The sequence below is a fragment of the Triticum dicoccoides genome, chromosome 6B, assembly GCF_002162155.2.
Source record: "Triticum dicoccoides isolate Atlit2015 ecotype Zavitan chromosome 6B, WEW_v2.0, whole genome shotgun sequence".
Classification (NCBI taxonomy): Eukaryota; Viridiplantae; Streptophyta; class Magnoliopsida; order Poales; family Poaceae; genus Triticum; species Triticum dicoccoides.
The window spans coordinates 46,942,601-46,962,141 of NC_041391.1; the positions used below are offsets into that span (position 1 = coordinate 46,942,601).

The 19,541-nt window shown below is 50.0% G+C and overlaps 1 protein-coding gene across 1 annotated transcript; it reads right to left on the reverse strand.

Moving 5' to 3' along the window:
* Positions 1-1,819: 1,819 nt before the first annotated feature.
* LOC119326442 (peroxidase 70-like) lies at positions 1,820-3,175 on the reverse strand. Its single transcript, XM_037600084.1, has 3 exons — positions 2,947-3,175; positions 2,656-2,847; positions 1,820-2,561 (listed from the first exon to the last, which is right to left on the reverse strand). Exons 1-3 carry the CDS (start codon positions 3,160-3,162, stop codon positions 2,001-2,003), a joined length of 969 nt encoding a protein of 322 aa, XP_037455981.1. The 5' UTR covers positions 3,163-3,175; the 3' UTR covers positions 1,820-2,000.
* Between the last annotated feature and the right edge of the window lie 16,366 nt (positions 3,176-19,541).

Sequence of the window (19,541 nt, forward strand, 5' to 3'; positions counted from 1 at the left end):
GTGAACTTCATGTTATGTTATGTTTGAAACTGTTCCGTGTATGTTGAGAACTCTTGCATCTTGAGACTTGTAAACTTTTGGTAGTCGAGTGTCTTCACTACTATTTCACTTTTATGCACTATTGCTTTTATGTGGAATATTTTTCAGAATCAATCATTGCTTCTTTTGTTCAATGATGCCTATATGTAACATGTTCTATGTCTGATGAACTATATGTTGCTGCTGTATATGTTTCGCTGCAGGAATTCAACCCTTTATAGGGTCAAATTCTTTCATAGGGTCAAATTCTTGGTTGGCAATGAGATGTCAACAATATTTTGGGAGGATACGTGGTTAGGAGAGACCTTTGGCTGTCAAATATCCAACCCTTTATAACATTGTGCAACATAAGGAGGAGTACGTAGGCACAGTTTTCCAAATGATTCCCTTGAATATCCAGTACAGACGTGCGTTAGTTGGTGAGCGATGAACGGCCTGGATGCACTTGGTTCGGAGATTGATAGATGTTCAACTCTCCGACCAGCCAGATTTGACGCAATAGAAGTTAGCTAAAAATGGGGTTTTTATGGTGAAATCGTTTTATATGGATTTGGTTAATTCTGGCACAATCTTAAGATCGTTGCATATTTGGAGGATTAAGGTTCCCATGCGTATTAAAAATTTTATGTGGTTTGTCCACAAGCAAGTAATACTCATCAAGGATAACTTAATCAAGAGGCGATGGGTAGGTAGTTCACGTTGTTGTTTTTGTGATCATGATGAAACAATGCAATATTTATTCCTTGAATGCCCACGCCAAATTGCTTTGGAGAACATTGATGTTGTTGTTCTGTATGCAATCATATCGCACAACACACGTCTTATTAGTAGCAACCGTCTGTGTTATTATCGGTATTCACACATATTTCTGATTACAGACCTGTTGCCGCGTATCGCACACATCTTGTACATTTGAATCGTTTCTGTTCTCATGTGTCAACGCAAACAGTTCATCTGAGTGAACCGCATGCCGTATATCGCACACACCTTTGATCTGGCTGACCGTTTCCATTGTGTTGCCTAATCACAAAATAGTTCATCCGAGTGAACCGTATGCTGTAAATTGCATACACATTCATCTGGCTGCCCGTTTCTTTTATTCCTCCTCATCACAAACAGTTAATTGAGCTGAACCGTATGCCCTGCTTCGCACACGAAACTAAAATCTAAACCTTGTTTGATGCATCCTCCATTGCAAATGTTTTGCACCTTTTTTGATGGTTTTTTTTACACCATTGTTTACTATTATGACATCGCACACAGTTTCGTCGAAGGGTCTTTGATCCAGCAATGCTACATCTACTAGAGCTTACGTTGAGTTTTACGTAAATGACCAGGTGGCAAACTGTGATTGGGAGTGGGGGAGGCGGGGCCCACACCCCTAGAAATAAGGGGGGGGGAGAGAGATAATGTGGTGAAGGAAAGTTACGAAAGCCTTCGTAACGTGTTCGTAGATGTAGAATTATTCTCTTTGATCCTAGTGTCGCGTTAGCAGCATCCTGCAGTAGTGTCTTGTAGTCTGGTTATTTCATCTTACTATTATATTTGCTTTTAGATGTGCACCACACATGAGCCACGTACAACCGCTCACCGAAAGATGCAAATCTATAAGGGCCACGTACAACCGCTGACCGTAAGAAAAAGGTTTACATCCCGCACGAGGCACGATGTCAATAGTTTAGGAGCGTACACAACCCTTAGATGTTGCATAAACGACCATATATCTTGTTTCCGTTATAGTATTGTCACATACTATATTATTATGTGAACCAAACGGCTCTTATTCTGGCTGCATGCATGCAGCTGGTTGGTTACATATCATGCGTACTTATATACTCATACGGCTGCGCATGCACTTAACACTGTAACACGTACTTCCTCCGTCTTATAGTATAAGATCATTTGTGAATCTAACTTAGGACGGACGGATAGTATATATATGATGCGAAGATGGATGTTGATCAGCTGTTAACGACCCTGCAGTTGCGCCTGATCTGGGTGGGGGTTCCAGGGGGCGGGCTGAGCTTGGACATCTTGATGATCGCCGTCACGAAGTCAGACGGGAAGAGCGCCGGGTTGGTAGCGTACTGGCTCACCAGCGCGTCCTGGGAGCCGCCGTTGAAGAGCTCCTGGTCGGAGTTCAGCAGGCCGCGCTTGGTGACCAGGTTGCGGTAGTAGGCGATGTCGAAGACGAGCGTCGTCTGCACGTCGAGCGGCGCCAGGTTGGTGTCGCCGTTGGGGGCCTGGGCGGGGCAGGTACGCTTGCGCAGTGCGGCGAACGCCGGGTCGATGTTGGTGCCGTTGTAGATGTGGTCGCGGAAGTTGAGGCACTGCGAGTAGCCGATGGTGTGCGCGCCGGACAGCGCCGTCATGTCCCGTGGGCTCAGCTGGTGCTTGTTGAACGCAGAGATGAGCTGCTCCAGGTTATAGTCAGGCGTCGGGATGTCGCTGTTCGCCGCATTCAGGCTGGCCGTCGTCGAGTCCCGCTGGCCAAGCGGCACAGGCCAGCTGGGCCCGCCTAGCTGGAGGAACAACGTACGCATACCGATCGAAGCATTGTCAGTAACCAGAAAACTGCAGTGCACGTGCCCACTGTCATTGATTGTATGTACGTACCAGAACCACGCCGTCCCGTGCTGCTAGGGCGTTGATGTCGGCGCAGGAGACGACGCCAGGGCAGACCAGCTCCACGTTCTTCTTGATCTCGTCGATCACCTCGAAGCCACGCACCGAATTCACGTTGGGAAGGGCGGACTTCTCGCCCACGAAGCTACCCTTGTCATCCAAGAGAATGGACCCGTCACAGCCCTACACATATAACAAAATTTCACCATTAATCCTGACCTGACCTTCTCCGTAAATCAATGGACATAACTATGTTTGCTTAAAGGTTTAGTGTGTAATTACTTGAACAAAGCAGTCATGGAAGTGGAGCCTAAGGAGGGACGCCCCCATTCGGCGCTCGACGAGGACTGCCTTGGTCACTGTGGAGCGCACAATGAGTTCCAGCGTCGGGCAGGTCTTCGCGTAGAACGACGGCGACAGCTGACCATACGCGGAAGAGGAGAGGAGGAAGAGGGCAAGCAAGCAATGCCATGCCCTACAGCTAGAGCCGGAAGCCATGGCTCAAATTTATCTAGCTACGTACGTAGGCTCAATCTGTTCTTCACTGTAAGCAGGATTGTTAGCTCAGTGGCTTTGCATAACTGTGGTGGGCACGAGCCACCTATTTATAATAGTATGGTTCTTTCGGTTGCATGAGATGCATGCAGAATTGTGAAAGTTAGGCCGGTACGTACGGGGTTGTGGAAAAGTATAACAAGTTCCACGTGGTTGCTTTCTCTGGTTAACTAATTAACAGCAACGCATCTCTACTTAGGTGCCAAAAACTGTTCCATCTTTGCTCAAATGTCACTAGCAAATAGCAAAAAACTGTTAGTGAGCGCCCTGGTTGCCGATCTCTATGGATAAAGATCATATCCAGCCAGCTAATTGGAATTATGTCTTCCCATGTCCCATGCTCTGTAGGGTTGTTTCATGAACTTCTTTTCAATGACATCTTAAACTGATAAGATTAATGTTTTGATCATAAATAAATAAACACCGAGGGGCAGAGAAGGATGTAAGCCATGATGTGAGTAAACCCATGTCTATCTTGAATTAACAGTTAACAATCATGGGTAACTAAATTTGCAACACAAGCTTACCTCCCTGCCTGCCTTGTTATGTTTTAGAAGAAATGTTAGTTTTAAAAGCTAGCTCCAATTCCTGATATAAATAGTCATGCATGTTTTTTAATTCAAACTCAAAGATTGCTTTGGATACAAACAGGAGCATAGAGAATATCGAAGCAGCTCCAAAAAGCAGGAGAGAAACACCAGACACCGGCAAAACTAACCACTCCCTCGTCACTCAATTCAAATAATTGGGTTGAGAAAATGACTTGCACCATAGGTAAACATTTGGTGCATTTTTTTTTGTGACAAATCTTTGGTGCAAACTTGAATTGATTAGATCTTAGCATCCACTTGTTGGTAAACCTTTGGTCCATGGAGACTAATGTGGTGAATGGGTGGTAGACCTGTTGCTCGTGAACTAACCTGCTGGGATGGTCATTTTCCTCTGGCGGGGATGCTCTCATGCGCACTCCACTTGAATGAATTGTTAGGCCTTTATCTACTTCATTGACAATGGAAGGTTCCATCGGTAGCGGTGGCGCCAACCAATCACTATGCATGCCTACACTAGACTATGCGTCTATGATCCACAAGGGTAGTACATTCAACATGTTCTCATGTGCTCACATCAGGCTCACATGGGCCGAATGGAGGTGGTGGGAGGCGGCGGGGAGCGGGCATTGGTGACCGAGTCGAGGAGGGGCTACGAAGGAGGATGCTAAGCAACAATCTCACACACTTTTTTTAAAGACATCAGGAGAATTGCCATGATTCCATTGAAGATGAATGGGCCGACAACTAGGTACAAAGATGGTCATGGACCAGAAACAAAGGAAAAAAACAAAATTACCTCAGAATCTGAGTTTTCTCATAGCCTCCTCAACTGCCCAAGGCTAGCCTATGTGAATCAACCTAGATCGAACGGAATTGGGTAGCCGACTAACTTCCAGGTTGTCGCCTCGTCTCTAATTCCAACAATTGACACTACCATTGGGTGTTCCTTATGCTGGAAAATTCTTCTATTCTGCTCTAACCATATTTCCCAACAAAAAAATTATCACAAGTGCCTTGACACTTTTAGCAGAGTGGCCCTCAAACCTCTGACTAAGTTGAGCAAACCATACCACAAAAGGGTCATCCAAGCTCCAGTTTGTAGGAGAGAATGAAGGGAGGTTGGCAAAGGTGGAGAGCGCATCAGCACCGGCACCTGGGCCTCCAAAGCAACGCCGGCGCCCGGGCAGCAAGGCCCGAGCGACCAACGGAGCAGCGGTGCTCGAGCTCGAGGCAGCCGACGGGCCTGACGCAGTCGGGGATGAGGCCGGCGAGGCAACCCACAGGGCCGCCATGCAGACGCGGCGGAGGCGGGTGTCGTGGATTGATTTGTGGGCCGACGCACAAGCGGCGGCTATGATTGGCCGCCGCATGGCGCGAGGCCGCTGGGTGGAGGTGATACAGGTGTCTCGGGGAGAGGGCGGAGACGGTAAGCGTAAATCGACGGGCGCGCAGACGACGGCTGTGAGGGGCCTCCTGTCACGCGAGGCCGCCGGGTCGGTGAAGGAGTCGGCCGGTCGCGACAATGTCGGAGTAGAGGCGCACGGGGGTCGACGGCGGTGGCGGGCGACACAAACCAATCAAGCATAGATCGAAAAACTAAAAAGAAAACGCCGATCAAGATGACCAACGGGAGAGAGAAAAACACGGAGCAAGGGATTGGGAAAAGACTCTCTAGGGCAGCCGGTCGGACGAACCCTAGGAACGGGCGGCGCGGCCCCCGACAGCGGTCATGGAGGCCGACCCCCCCGGGGGCGGCGCACTGGTGCGGAAGTGGCGGCGGCTAGGGTTTAGGATCGATTAGGCTAATACCATGTTAGAAGGGAGAGTGATGTATTGTTGCGGAATATGGGATGTATTATTGAGCTCGAGGGCGAGTATTTATTGAGTACAAGACATGGAGGGCAAGAAGCCTCTCCCGGAGATAAGGTAGAAGATGGATTATAAATCCTAGACTACCAAATACAAGTAACCCAAATATATCTGTAACACCGGACAATGCGAGATGACCCTCATATGTCATGCTAGTCAACCACACTTCTCACATCAAAATCATCAAATCCATGCATGTCGATTATACACATGAATATGACACATAAATAAAATTTGTTCGTAGAGAAAATACATAGTTCAAACATAAAATTTGTTTTTAATTGCACAATTAAACAATAAAATGATAGGTTTCCGTTGTGGGTCCTCATATGCTCAATAAGATCAGTGAGTAGTTGCAAGTGCACCCGTTGATCTCGAAGATTCTGATGCATCTGCTTAAAGTAGTCCTTATAGAGCAGCCTTCCTCCAGCAACCATACCCTAGTTCAGGACTCTTCTTCCTTTGATCAAACCCTTGAAGATAAGAATATGTTCCGCCTCCCCATCCATTTACTCTTGGGTCCTTATGATGGGCATAATCTCAACATCTTTGTCAGACTCCAACGAATCGAAGAACTCCTTTTTCGTTAATTTATCAAGCTCCTTGTTTTCATACTCCTCACCCCACGAACCCATCAAAACCATTGTTTTCCCTACAAAAGAATAAAAAAACTACTTAGACAGTTTAATGAACACATAGATGGCAAGGTGCAGTCCAAAAATAGCTTGACGTACCGCAATGGCGTCCGGGTGGCGAGATTTGCGGGAAGGGGTTTTATTGCGGTCGTGGCAGCACTGAGGGGTAAGGATGGCGACAGAGCTAGGGGAGGGCTGACGCGGAAGTGGGAGAAGTGAGAAGAGAAAAATGACTCGTTCGGAAGGTCAGGGGATGGTGAATTTTATGGTGAGTCCTATCTGTCGGATTCGACGTGATGGACATGGTCGGAGCCCCGGACGTGTCCGAACCTCCTCATATCCGTCCCAGTTATGGGCTGGCTGTGGGGTTGTTTGTCAACCCAAACATATAGGGCTGGTTTGAGGAGCCTCACCGGGTCACGATTTTGTGACTGGTCACCAAGCTTTCTTTTTTTACTCTGATTTTTTTTCTGTCGGTGGCTGGAAACTATTGTTTTGAAAAATCTCGGCAATTCCGTCTTTTTCTCGTCCTATTTTTCTCGTCCTCGGCGCAGCCAGCCTCACTAGCCAGACGAAAAAAGCAACGCGAGTGTGATGCGCCTTACTGCAGCACCAAGCATGTGTGCTCAATCCTCAGTTTCCCAGCGTTCAACAGGATGACCAGGTAAGATTCACCCCAGCATATCGAGATCATGAATCAATGAAGTGCATGCACGAACACCGTATGTCAGCTCCTTTTTTCTCCATCCCCAAAGAGCACATCCATGTGTTTGCCGTCATCCCATCCCGTACACCGTACGCTATATACATGTGCATAGTCCATAGTTCTAGAGTAGCAAGGACAAGGTACCAAGTACATATCCTTCTTCAATTAAAGTCCATTTGTACGTGTGGTGCTCGATCCGCCGTTCGAACATCGCCGTTGCCCACATGCTGCCTCATCTTCCAATCTCAATTACTTCTATCTCAAGTACTCTTGAATATTATCTTTGTTTAGTTAGTAGAAGTGTGCCACACTTATGTTCTATTTTATGGACGCTAATTCAGTTTGTCCATTATTTGGATTTTATGCATCCGTACTGTTGGAGCTGCTCAGTGCTCACGTCGTTGATGTAAGGTGTATAGAAAAGACAATTTGTTGATTTCTGAATTATATTTTTACAATACAAATGTTAAGGGCCACATACAACCGTTCACTGGACGAAGAACGTTTGTAACCCTCAGGGGACGTACAGAACCCTCAGATGTCACATAAAAGACCATATACCCTGTTTCCATTGTACTACTGTTTGCATACATCGGCAACTTGGGAGATTACATGATGAAGGAGGTATCTTAGAATCCTGGAGGTGGAGGATCACCTCTGAACCCCAGCCCAGGTATATATTATCTGAACCAAACGACTCTTATCCTTTTCAAACGGAGTGGGGGGAAAGGTTCCGGAAGCGGGGTGGGGCAGGGGATGGATGGGACGTGTCGGAGTACAACATGTGCTTCCTGTTTCAGTGGCCGTACCGTCGTCTTACCTTTCGAAGGTCGTGAGTTTGACTCTTTTTTACCGCACCGCGGGCAATATATTTTAAATAAGCGTCGAGTCGCGGAAAATCCTATACTTAGCAAATCAGGAATCGAAAGTGCGACGTGAAGTAGGTACGTCGCACGATCTACCACTAAGACATGTGCTTAGTTGTGGCATTTGGCTCGTATGAAACCTATATGACATGCCTTACGTGGTTTAAATTCAAAAATTTCAGGCAGTAACAAGTTTTTCCTGGGGTCGAGAAAAAAACTCTGCCTATCACTAAGAGGGCCGTCCGCGCGGCGTACATGAGGTGTTTAGGAAACTCGGTTGTAGATGCTCTTACTGCCTTTATATGTGTGTGTGTGCCGTGCGCTGGTGCCATCTAACTGCCTTTAGATGTGCGTGTGTGCCGTGCGTTGGTGCCATCTAGGACCGGCAGGTTGTAACCATCCCAAGGCTCACATTGTAGACGTCGTTGTGGTTGCCGTCCTATTAAGCTTCGTACACTAGTCAACACAACCAAAAGTTTGTACTGCTAAAAAGGGCTAAGCGATGACAATATACACCTCAACGCTTTCCCTCACGTGTTACGCGCGAAGTCAACACGTGAATATACTCTTGAACTCGAGACCTTAGGCCCTGAAAGCATGATAAGCTTCATGCACTAGCCAACACAATCAAAAATCGGAACTAATGAAAATGACTAGGCAATAAACGTATACACTCCAACACACTCGTGTATGAACTCCGCCAGCATCTTTGGCTTCGCCCCGTCCCGGGCAGCGCATGATAACGCCACACCTGGCTGGTGTCCTCGGCGCAGCCAGCCTGACTAGCCAGACAGATATAGCAACGCGAGTGCGACACGCACACGCCTTCCTGGAGTACCAAGAATGTGGAGTACCAAGAATGTGGGCTCAACCCTCGCTTTCCCAGAATTCAACAGGACGTGCAAGATTCGCCCCAGCATCATCAAGATCATGATTCATAAATCAATGATGTGTGAGGGAGTCCTGGATTAGGGGGTGTCCGGATGACCGGACTATGACCTTTGGCCGGACTCCCGGACTATGAAGATACAAGATTGAAGACTCCGTCCCGTGTCCGGATAGGGATTTTCCTTGGCGTGGAAGGCAAGCTTGGCGATACGATATGAAGATCTCCTTCCATTATAACCGACTCTGTGTAACCCTAGCCCTCTCCGGTGTCTATATAAACCGAAGAGTTTTAGTCCGTAGGACGAACAACAATCATACCATAGGCTAGCTTCTAGGGTTTAGCCTCTCTGATCTCGTGGTAGATCAACTCTTGTAATGCCCATACCATCAATATTGAACAAGCAGGAGTAGGGTTTTACCTCCACCAAGAGGGCCCGAACCTGGGTAAAAACATCGTGTCCCTTGTCTCCTGTTACCATCTGCCTAGACGCACAGTTCGGGACCCCCTACCTGAGATCCGCCGGTTTTGACACCGACATTGGTGCTTTCATTGAGAGTTTCTCTGTGTCGTCGCCTTTAGGCCCGATGGCTTCTTCGATCATCAACCATGACGCAGTCCGGGGCGAGACTTTTCTCCCCGGACAGATCTTCGTATTCGGCGGCTTTGCACTGCGGGCCAACTCGTTTGACCACCTGGAGCAGATCGAAAACTACGCCCCTGGTCACCAGGTCAGGTTTGGAAGCTTAAACTACACGGCCGACATTCGCGGGGACTTGATCTTCGACGGATTCGAGCCACGGCCGAGCGCGCCGCACTGTCTCGATGGGCATGACCTAGCTCTGCCGCCGGACAGAGCCCAGAGTGCCGCTCAGGAGTCCGCTCCGACCATTAGTTCGGAGCCGACTGCGCTAACCAGGGACGGACGGTTGGACGCTGCCCCAGGAGCCGCAATCTCTACGGCGATAGAGCCGAATACCAGCCTAGTCCTTTGCAAGGCCCGTGACTCCAAGGTGCCGGACTCCGTTCCGAACTCCGAATCTTCCGCACCCCTTCCGATCGAACCCGATTGGGCTCCGATCATGGAGTTCACCACCGCGGACGTCTTTCAGCTCTCGCCCTTTGGCGATATTCTGAACTCCCTAAAGTCTCTCTCTTTGTCAGGAGAGCCCTGGCCGGATTATGGTCAGCAGGGTTGGGATACGGACGACGAAGAAATTCGAAACCCACCCACTGCCCACTTTATAGCCACTGTCGACGATCTAGCCGACATGCTCGACTTTGACTCCGAAGACATCGACGGTATGGACGCCGATGAAGGAGACGACCAAGAACCAGCACCTATAGGGAACTGGAAAGCCACCTCGTCATATGACATATACATGGTGGACACCCCTAAAGCAGGGGATGGCGAGGAAAAAATGGAGGATGACCCCTCCAAGAAGCAACCCAAGCGCCGACGTCAGCGGCGCCACTCTAAATCCCGCCAAAGCAAGAACGGCGAATCCGGCACCGGAGATAACAACACGTCGGACAGTGCCGAAGATAACTCCCTGCAGCAGGATTCAGTGCAAGAGGACGAAGGAGCCAGCCCTCATGAGAGAGCGGCTGACAGAAAGGTTGAGGACAACAACTATATGCCTCCCTCCGAAGGCGAGGCAAGCCTCGACGACGACGAATTCGTCGTGCCAGAGGATCCCGTCGAACAAGAGCGTTTCAAACGCAGGCTTATGGCCACGGCACGCAGCCTCAAGAAAAAACAGCAGCAGCTTAGAGCTGACCAAGACTTGCTAGCCGACAGATGGACCAAAATCCTGGCGGCCGAAGAGTATAAACTCGAGCGCCCCTTCAAGAGCTACCCAAAGCGCAGGCTGCTACCCCAACTTGAGGAGGAAGCAACTAGACCTATATTACCCGCGTACGATGCGCCCGATCGGCCACCCCGTGGCCGCGACAGAGAGACCTTCGGGCCCTCGACCCAAGCCGCACCCCGGCACCTCTCAAAACATAACAGAGTATGGGGAGACGTAACAGACCCGCGAGACATAGTGGAGGACAAGGAAAGGCAAACAAGATCGATCTACGGATCGCGTGGGCGCCCCACATCACGTGATGATAACCATCACACTGAATATGATAAATACGGCCAGGCCGAATACAACAGACCAAGCTCATCCGAGCTATGCCGCGATATAGCCCAGTACAGGGGCGCCGCACACCCACTATGCTTCACAGACGAAGTAATGGATCATCAAATCCCAGAGGGTTTCAAGCCCGTAAACATTGAATCATATGACGGCACAACTGATCCCGCGGTCTGGATCAAGGATTACCTCCTCCATATCCACATGGCCCGTGGTGATGATCTACACGCCATCAAATACCTCCCGCTCAAGCTTAAAGGACCAGCTCGACATTGGCTTAACAACCTACCAGCAGAGTCAATTAGTTGCTGGGAGGACCTGGAATCCGCATTCCTTGACAACTTTCAGGGAACTTACGTGCGACCACCAGACGCCGATGACCTAAGCCACATAATCCAGCAGCCAGAGGAATCGGCCAGGCAATTTTGGACACGGTTCCTAACCAAGAAAAATCAAATAGTCGACTGTCCGGACGCCGAGGCCCTTGCTGCCTTCAGGCACAACATCCGAGACGAATGGCTTGCCCGGCACCTAGGACAGGAAAAGCCGAAATCTATGGCAGCCCTCACGACACTCATGACCCGCTTCTGCGCGGGCAAAGACAGCTGGCTAGCTCGTAGCAATAACATAACCAAGAGCCCTGGTAATTCGGATAACAAGGACAACAATGGCAGGTCACGTCGCAACAAGCACAAACGCCGCATTAACAACGACAATATTGAGGATACGGTAGTCAACGCTGGATTCAGAGGCTCCAAACCCGGTCAGCGGAAGAAGCCATTCAAAAGAAACCCTCCGGGCCCATCCAACTTAGACCGGATACTCGACCGCTCGTGCCAGATACACGGCACCCCCGAACAAGCAGCCAACCACACCAACAGGGATTGCTGGGTGTTCAAGCAGGCAGGCAAGTTAAGTGCCGAAACCAGACAAGGGGCTGCGTAGCGATAACAAGGAGGAGCCCCGGCCGCCGAACAACAGAGGACAGAAGGGATTCCCCCCGCAAGTGCGGACGGTGAACATGATATACGCAACCCATATCCCCAAGAGGGAGCGGAAGCGTGCTCTCAAGGACGTCTATGTGTTGGAGCCAGTCGCCCCAAAGTTCAACCCATGGTCCTCCTGCCCGATCACATTTGATCGAAGGGACCACCCCACCAGCATCCGTCACGGCGGATTCGCCGCATTGGTCCTAGACCCAATCATTGACGGATTTCACCTCACCAGAGTCCTCATGGACGGCGGCAGCAGCCTGAACCTGCTTTATCAGGATACAGTGCGAAAAATGGGTATAGATCCCTCAAGGATCAAACCCGCAGAGACAACCTTTAAAGGTGTCATACCGGGTGTAGAAGCCAGCTGTACAGGCTCAATTACACTCGAAGTGGTCTTCGGATCCCCGGATAATTTCCGAAGCAAAGAGTTAATCTTCGACATAGTCCCATTCCGCAGCGGCTATCACGCCTTGCTCGAACGAACCGCATTTGCAAAATTCAATGCGGTGCCGCACTATGCATACCTCAAGCTCAAGATGCCAGGCCCTCACGGAGTCATCATGGTAAATGGAAACACCGAACGCTCTCTCCGAACGGAGGAGCACACAGCGGCCCTGGCGGCAGAAGTACAGAGCAGCCTCTCAAGGCAACTCTCCAATCCGGGTGTTAAACGTCCGGACAATGTCAAGCGCGCCCGAAGCAACCTACAACAGAGCTGGCTAGCACAATCCGAGCGAGCATAGCAGTGCGGCCCCAACACCAGCCCTCGCCAGATGGTGCTATCGGTACCACGCGTATATAATTACGCTTTGAAAATACCATGGGCATAAGGGGAGGGGCACAACTACGGCACGCCCAGAATGCGGCTCAACCGCACTTAGGGGCTTCCTATTCCGCAGTTCCTTTTATATATATATACTTTCAGGACCCAACTATCCGGAAGGCCTGTCCGGCAATACACTCGCCGAACACACGATGCAACAGCCAGGGCGAGAACAGGCTGCGTCGAATATCCAGGTGGTCTCTATAACGAATTAAATACCTGTTTTTACTTAAAGACCCGCAGCTTGCCCCTGGAGGGGGACATGTTAAATAATCCCATCTTTTGCTTATCGCACTATTTGTATCATTCTGCTTTCATAGCAGCCCTTTTTTTTAAACAATACATAGCTTCTATCTATTATTGTATTCCTTTATATATATATATGTTCAGTCATGACATTATGCAACCGTACACTTTGGTACGGACAATACACCAGGGGATCAAACACCCCATAACATGGTGTGAGAAGACCGAACACTCTTATGAGTGCGGCACCCCGAACTTATAGCATTATATGCATCGGCTCCGAATCATGTCTTTGGTCAATAGTTGGGTTTGCCCGGCTCTCATGTTTTGGTACCTTACGTTTCGCAATGTTGGCTAAGATAGCACTGGGAGAACTACTGTGATTGTGCCCCAGTTGAGCTGGGTTAACACCTCAGTAGAGAAAGCTAAAACTGACAGTCATGATAGTGCGAGAGACCGGTCGCTCTTCGCGAGGTTTTTAGAGTCCTTAAAGACTTATGCCGCTTAGAGCGAGGAACCGGACTTATCCGGCCTAGGCGTGGTAGCTCCCCAAACTCGGTCTTCCGAATACTAGGGGCTTCGCCGAAATTTAAAATTATAGAATTCTATGGCTAAGTGAGAGTGATAAAGCATTATAAGTCGACGGCCTGGTTCGTTGTGCTGAGCGCCTCCCTAGATGGACCAAAGAATAGGAACAAGAGTGCTCAGGTTTATCCCGAACACCCCAGCACTTGTGGCATGGGGGTCGAAGCCGATGACTTGCATCTCTCAGATTTGATAAACGGCCGCACAGAAGGTAATATTTTAAATTAACAAGCGTTGCTTAACGCATATGAACAAAGTTTTCAGCGTACAGGATAACAAATGCGAGTCTACTCAAAAATTACATCTTTGGAGCACTCTTCCGCTATAAGGCGGGCATCCTTCAGGACGCCCTTATAATACATCTCGGGCGTATGATACTCCTTGCCCGGCGGTGGCGCGTCCGTCAAAAGCCTCTCCACGTCCAGCTTGCCCCAGTGCACTTTAGCACGGGCAAGGGCCCGACGGGCACCTTCAATACAGACGAAGCGCTTGATGACTTCAATCCACGGACACGCGTCCATCAGCCGCCGCACCAGACCGAAGTAGCTCCCAGGCATGGCCTCTCCAGGCCATAGCCGAACTATGAGGCCCTTCATGGCCTGTTCGGCCACCTTGTGGAGCTCGACCAGCTGCTTCAGCTGGTCGCTCAGGGGCACCGGATGTTCGGTCTCAGCATACTGAGACCAGAACACCTTTTCCGTCGAGCTCCCCTCCTCGGCTCGGTAGAACGCGGCAGCATCAGATACACTACGGGGCAGATCGGTGAACGCTCCTGGAGAGCTCTGGATCCGGGTAAGTAACAGATAATTTACTTTTATATTCTTGCTTTGCATAAAGAATGCCTTACCCGCCGCTATCTTCTTCATCGCCTCGATCTCCTGGAGGGCCTTCTGGGATTCGGCCTTCGCGGTTTTGGCACTCTGAAGAGCCAAGGCGAGCTTGGACTCTCGAGTCTTCGAGTCACGCTCCAAACTCTCGTATTTTTCTACGAGAGCCTGGAGCTCTTGCCGCACTTCCGCCACCCGCGCCTCCTGCTTCTCTCGCTCGGCGCGCTCCAGGGCCGCACTGTTTTCGGCCTTGGAGACCGCCTCCTTCAGGGTCGCCACCTCGGCCGTGGCCCCTGCAACATTTAAGTTGGTCCTGTCATTATTTGCAACCAAGTATCTCTATATACATTTACATACGGTATTACATACCCTCCTTATCCTCGAGCTGCTTCTTGGCACGGCCGAGCTCGCTCTCGGACCGCTCGAGGCTTCCCTTCAATGCATTGACCTCCACAGTCAGTGCGGCAGAGGTCAGCAGCGTAGCCTGCATTCCCATATCGACATATTTTTATTTAGACTCCTGCGTATATCTTTTTAGATCCTCAGCTCGGCTTTTCTTTTCCGAACGCCGAACTGAGCATCAGGGGCTACTGTCTATGCGGTAACATTTTTATATGTTTTGAACACATACCTCAAAGCCTGTTAACAGACTTGTACAGGCTCCTGTCAGCCCGCTTTTGGCGGACTGAACCTTTTGAATCACCGCAGTCATAATAGTGCGGTGTTCCTCGTCGATGGAGGCACTGTTAAGTGCCTCCAGTAAATTGTCCGGCGCCTCCGGATGGACGGAGGTCGCCGGCGGCGTAGGCTTGCCCTTCTTATGAAGGCGCCGCCTGTCGGACTCTGGAACCGTTGATGGTTCCGGAGCAGTGTCCGGCCCGGGGCCGGACTTAGATCCCTCCGGGGCTTTGCCCCCTTTGGGCCTGGAGTCTGGGAGGTCGCCTTAGGTTACATCCAGGACCACCTCCTCCTGGTTCGGTCCCTTTTGGGACTCCGCCTCGGCGTCGTCTGCAGGGAGCGGGGAGGAAGCCGTCGGAAGTGAAGCGTTATTCACATCCGAGGAATTCAGAGAGCCGCTCGACGAATCGCCGAGCTGAACTCTGGGTGGACTGCATAATTAAAATTCGGCATCAGAAGCTATCGAATAATAGAGGGACGCCATGAGTCATTCGGGTAGCCGGACACTTACGATTTTGCCAGGGGCTTGACCCTGGATGGCCATTCCTCCCCGTCGTCTTCGGCATCGGAGGCATAGTCCGGCAGAAGGGTCTTCCCCTTCTTGGCCCCCTCGGCCTCCCCAGTTGGGGAAGCCTTCCTTTTCCTTCCTTCCCCCGTTGGAGGGGGAGGGGCTTCTTCTTCTTCTTCTTCCTCCTCCTCGTCTTTAGAGGCGGAGGGGGCTTCGGGGCTGTCAGGCGATGAATCCGACACCACCAGGCGCCGGGAGCTCTTTCGAGTCCCCGTGTTCTTCTTCTTGGCCTTCTTCTCCGGCACCACGTGGGGTGCCGGAACCAGCAGCTTGGTTAGACGAGCATCCGCTAGGTCTTCGGGCAGAGGAGCCGGACAGTTGACCTGCCCGGACTTCTTCAGCCAGCCCTGTCAAAGGTAAGGGAGTTTAGATCCCGCATAGAGTTAATCTATGAAAAACAAAATATCCCGAAATGGGAAAAGTAAGCTCACCGCGCTGGCTTGGCGCTTGGCGCAGAATCCGCGATCCTCGGTGACGGGAGAGGGGACCTCGGAGCTCTTGAATAGCACCTTCCGGGCATCTTCATGCTTTGTGTCGAAAAGTCGGGACAGAGTCTGGTGCTGGGCCGGGTCGAACTCCCACAAATTGAAGGCCCGTCGTTGACATGGGAGAATCCGGCGGAAGAGCATGACCTGGACCACGGTGAAAAGTTTAACCTTCCTGCCGATCAGGTCCTTGATGCAGGTTTGAAGTCCGGTCACCTCTGCCGGATTGCCCCACGACAGGCCCGTCTCTTTCCAAGATGTGAGCCGCGTGGGAATGCCAGATTGGAATTCGGGGGCCGCTGCCCATTCAGGGTCACACGGCTCGGTGATGTAGAACCACCCCGATTGCCACCTTTGATGGTCTCTACGAAGGCGCCCTCGAGCCATGTAACGTTAGGCATCTTGCCCACCATGGCGCCTCCGCATTCCGCTTGGCGTCCGCCCACGACCTTCGGCTTGACGCTGAAAATCTTCAACCATAGGCCAAAGTGGGGCTCGATGCGGAGGAAGGCCTCGCACACGACGATAAACGCCGAGATGTTGAGGATGAAGTTCGGGGCCAGATCGTGGAAGTCCAGGCCGTAGTAGAACATGAGCCCCCGGACGAGCGGGTGAAGAGGAAAGCCCAGTCCGCGGAGGAAATGGGGAAGAAATACAACCCTCTCATGGGGCCTAGGGGTGGGGATGAGCTGCCCCTCGTCTGTAAGCCGGTGCGCAATGTCGTTGTGCAGGTATCCGACTTTCCGCAACCTTTTGATGTGCCCCTCCGTGACGGAGGAGGCCATCCACTTGCCTCCCGCTCCGGACATGGTTGGAGTAGGTCGAGGTGAGATGTGCGGGCTTGGACGCTGGAGCTCGAGTGCGCAACGACGAATAAGCAAGGGAGGAAGAAGGCGTAAATGGAAAGGGTAGATCCTTATCCCCTTATATGGGCGGCCAAAACTACGAGCCCCCACCGGCCTAATAAAACTCGCTTATCTCCCAAGCGCTGCGGTTAATGGCGCGGTTGGGTTACCCACGCCCGTATTGATGAGAATCCTAGAATAAGGGGACACGATCTCTGCTTTGACAAGACGTGCCAAGGAAACCGCCTCGCTAAACGCATTGAGGTGGAGTAGTAAAATGAATAAAAGCCTGGCCGTGGTGTGAGGTCACGCTACGGAATTCATCAGCAGATTAGATTGGTGCAAATATTATTCTCTCTATGGTGGCATGTGGAAATTGTTTTGCAGAGCTGGGCACTATCCTGGTGTTCAACATCTTCTATGAAGTATTCGGAGGAGGAACCCGCCTTGCAATGCCGAAGACAACTTGCGCGCCGGACTGGTCATCATTGAAGCCTGGTTCAGGGGCTACCGAGGGAGTCCTGGATTAGGGGGTGTCCGGATGACCGGACTATGACCTTTAGCCGGACTCCCGGACTATGAAGATACAAGATTGAAAACTTCGTCCCGTGTTCGGATAGGGACTTCCCTTGGCGTGGAAGGCAAACTTGGCGATACGATATGAAGATCTCCTCCCATTGTAACCGACTCTGTGTAACCCTATCCCTCTCCGGTGTCTATATAAACCGAAGAGTTTTAGTCCGTAGGACGAACAACAATCATACCATAGGCTAGCTTCTAGGGTTTAGCCTCTCTGATCTCGTGGTAGATCAACTCTTATAATACCCATACCATCAATATTAATCAAGTAGGAGTAGGGTTTACCTCCACCGAGAGGGTCCGAACCTGGGTAAAAACATCGTGTCCCTTGTCTCCTGTTACCATCCGCCTAGACGCACAGTTCGGGACCCCCTACCCGAGATCCGCCGTTTTGACACCGACAATGTGCATGCACGAACACCATGCCAGCTCCTTTTTTTTCCTCTCCCCAAAGAGCACATCCATATGTTTGCCGTCATACCATCCCGCACGTGCATACTCCATAATTCTAGAGTAACAAGGACAAGGTATCAGGTACATATCCTTCTTCAATTAAAGTCCATTTGTACGTGTGGTGCTCGAACTGCTTTCGGAACATCGCCATTGCCCACATGCTGCCTCATCTTCCAATCTCAATTACTTCGATCTCAAGTACTCTTGATTATTATTTTTGTTTAGTTCGTAGAAGTGTGTCACACTTAAGTTCTACTCCCTTCGTCCCATAATGTAAGATGTTTTTGACACTATACTAGTGTCAAAAAATGTCTTACATTATGGACGGAGAGTAGTATTTTATGGACTCTAATTCAATTTGTCGATTATTTGGATTTATGCATCCGTAATGTTGGAGCTGCTCAGTGCTCACGTCGTCGATGTAAGGTGTAAAGAGAAGACAGTCTGTTGATTTCTGACTTATATATTACAATAAGGGCCACGTACAACCGGTTCACCGGAAGAAGAACGTTCGTAACCCTCAGGGGACGTACAGAACCCTTAAATGTTACATAAAAGACCATATACGCTCTTTCCATTGTACTCCCTCCGTTCGGAAATACTTGTCATCAAAATGGATAAAAGGGAATGTATCTAGATGTATTTTAGTTTTAGATACATCTCTTTTTATTCATTTTGATGACAAATATTCTCGGATGGAGGGAGTATCACTGTTTGCATATATAGGCAACTTGGGAGATTACATCTGAACCCCAGCCCAGGTATATATTATCTGAACCAAACGGCTCTTATTCTGTTCAAATGGAGTGGGGGGAAAGGTTCCAGGAGGGGGGTGAGGTAGGGGATGGGTGGGACGGGTGTGTTGGAGTACAACGTGGTGGGTGTCCAGATTCTGCCCAATCTCCCACAAATTTGATTCCGGTTTAGGGGAATTCGGACGTCCGGACGGGTTCATAAACGTTTGATGCACGGTGTGGATGAAAAAAAAATTCTAAACTACGACATCCTATCATTTAAACACGTTTTGACGAAATAGGGTTTCCCCCCGCTTTGTATTATAAAGCATTGATGCATAGTGTCGGAGTTGCCCTTAGAGCAACACTCTAAACACACTCTAGGAAGTGTTAGGGGCTGTTTGGGTATCACCCATGCCGACCCCACCAATGCATGGGCGAAACAAACTTTTGGCGCTGCTTTCTGCCGCCCACGCCCCTGGCCGATAGTTGGCAAAAAAAATGAACTAAAAAGTTGGAGGTAGTCAGAGCACGCCAATGAATTGGTTTCGATCCAAACGGCGCCTCAATATCAAAGCTCATACCCAGGAAGGTACAAGCATGCGAAAGGGCATAGAAGCCAATACAGTGAACCATCTCTTTACTGCGCCAAATCAACCCACACCTGCATCTTTTCACTGACGCCCAACCTCGATGTCTCGAAAATTCCCCAGTGCCTCATTAACAAGGAATTGTAGGCACATGTTGATGTTGGAGTTTGTTTCAGTGTTGACAATTTTTTTGAAAAGAGACTATATAACCTTTTAACTACGACTTTGTGCTTTGTTAGCAATGAAAGCATGTCTTT

What these genes read in the sequence shown, in the direction of transcription:
- LOC119326442 (XM_037600084.1), bottom strand. Translation starts at nt 3,162, where the DNA reads ATGGCTTCCGGCTCTAGCTGTAGGGCATGGCATTGCTTGCTTGCCCTC. An exon ending in TCCATGACTGCTTTGTTCAA is followed by an intron (nt 2,848 to 2,946) that starts GTAATTACACAC and finishes TTATATGTGTAG; the next exon opens with GGCTGTGACGGGTCCATTCT. An exon ending in CACGGGACGGCGTGGTTCTG is followed by an intron (nt 2,562 to 2,655) that starts GTACGTACATAC and finishes TTGTTCCTCCAG; the next exon opens with CTAGGCGGGCCCAGCTGGCC.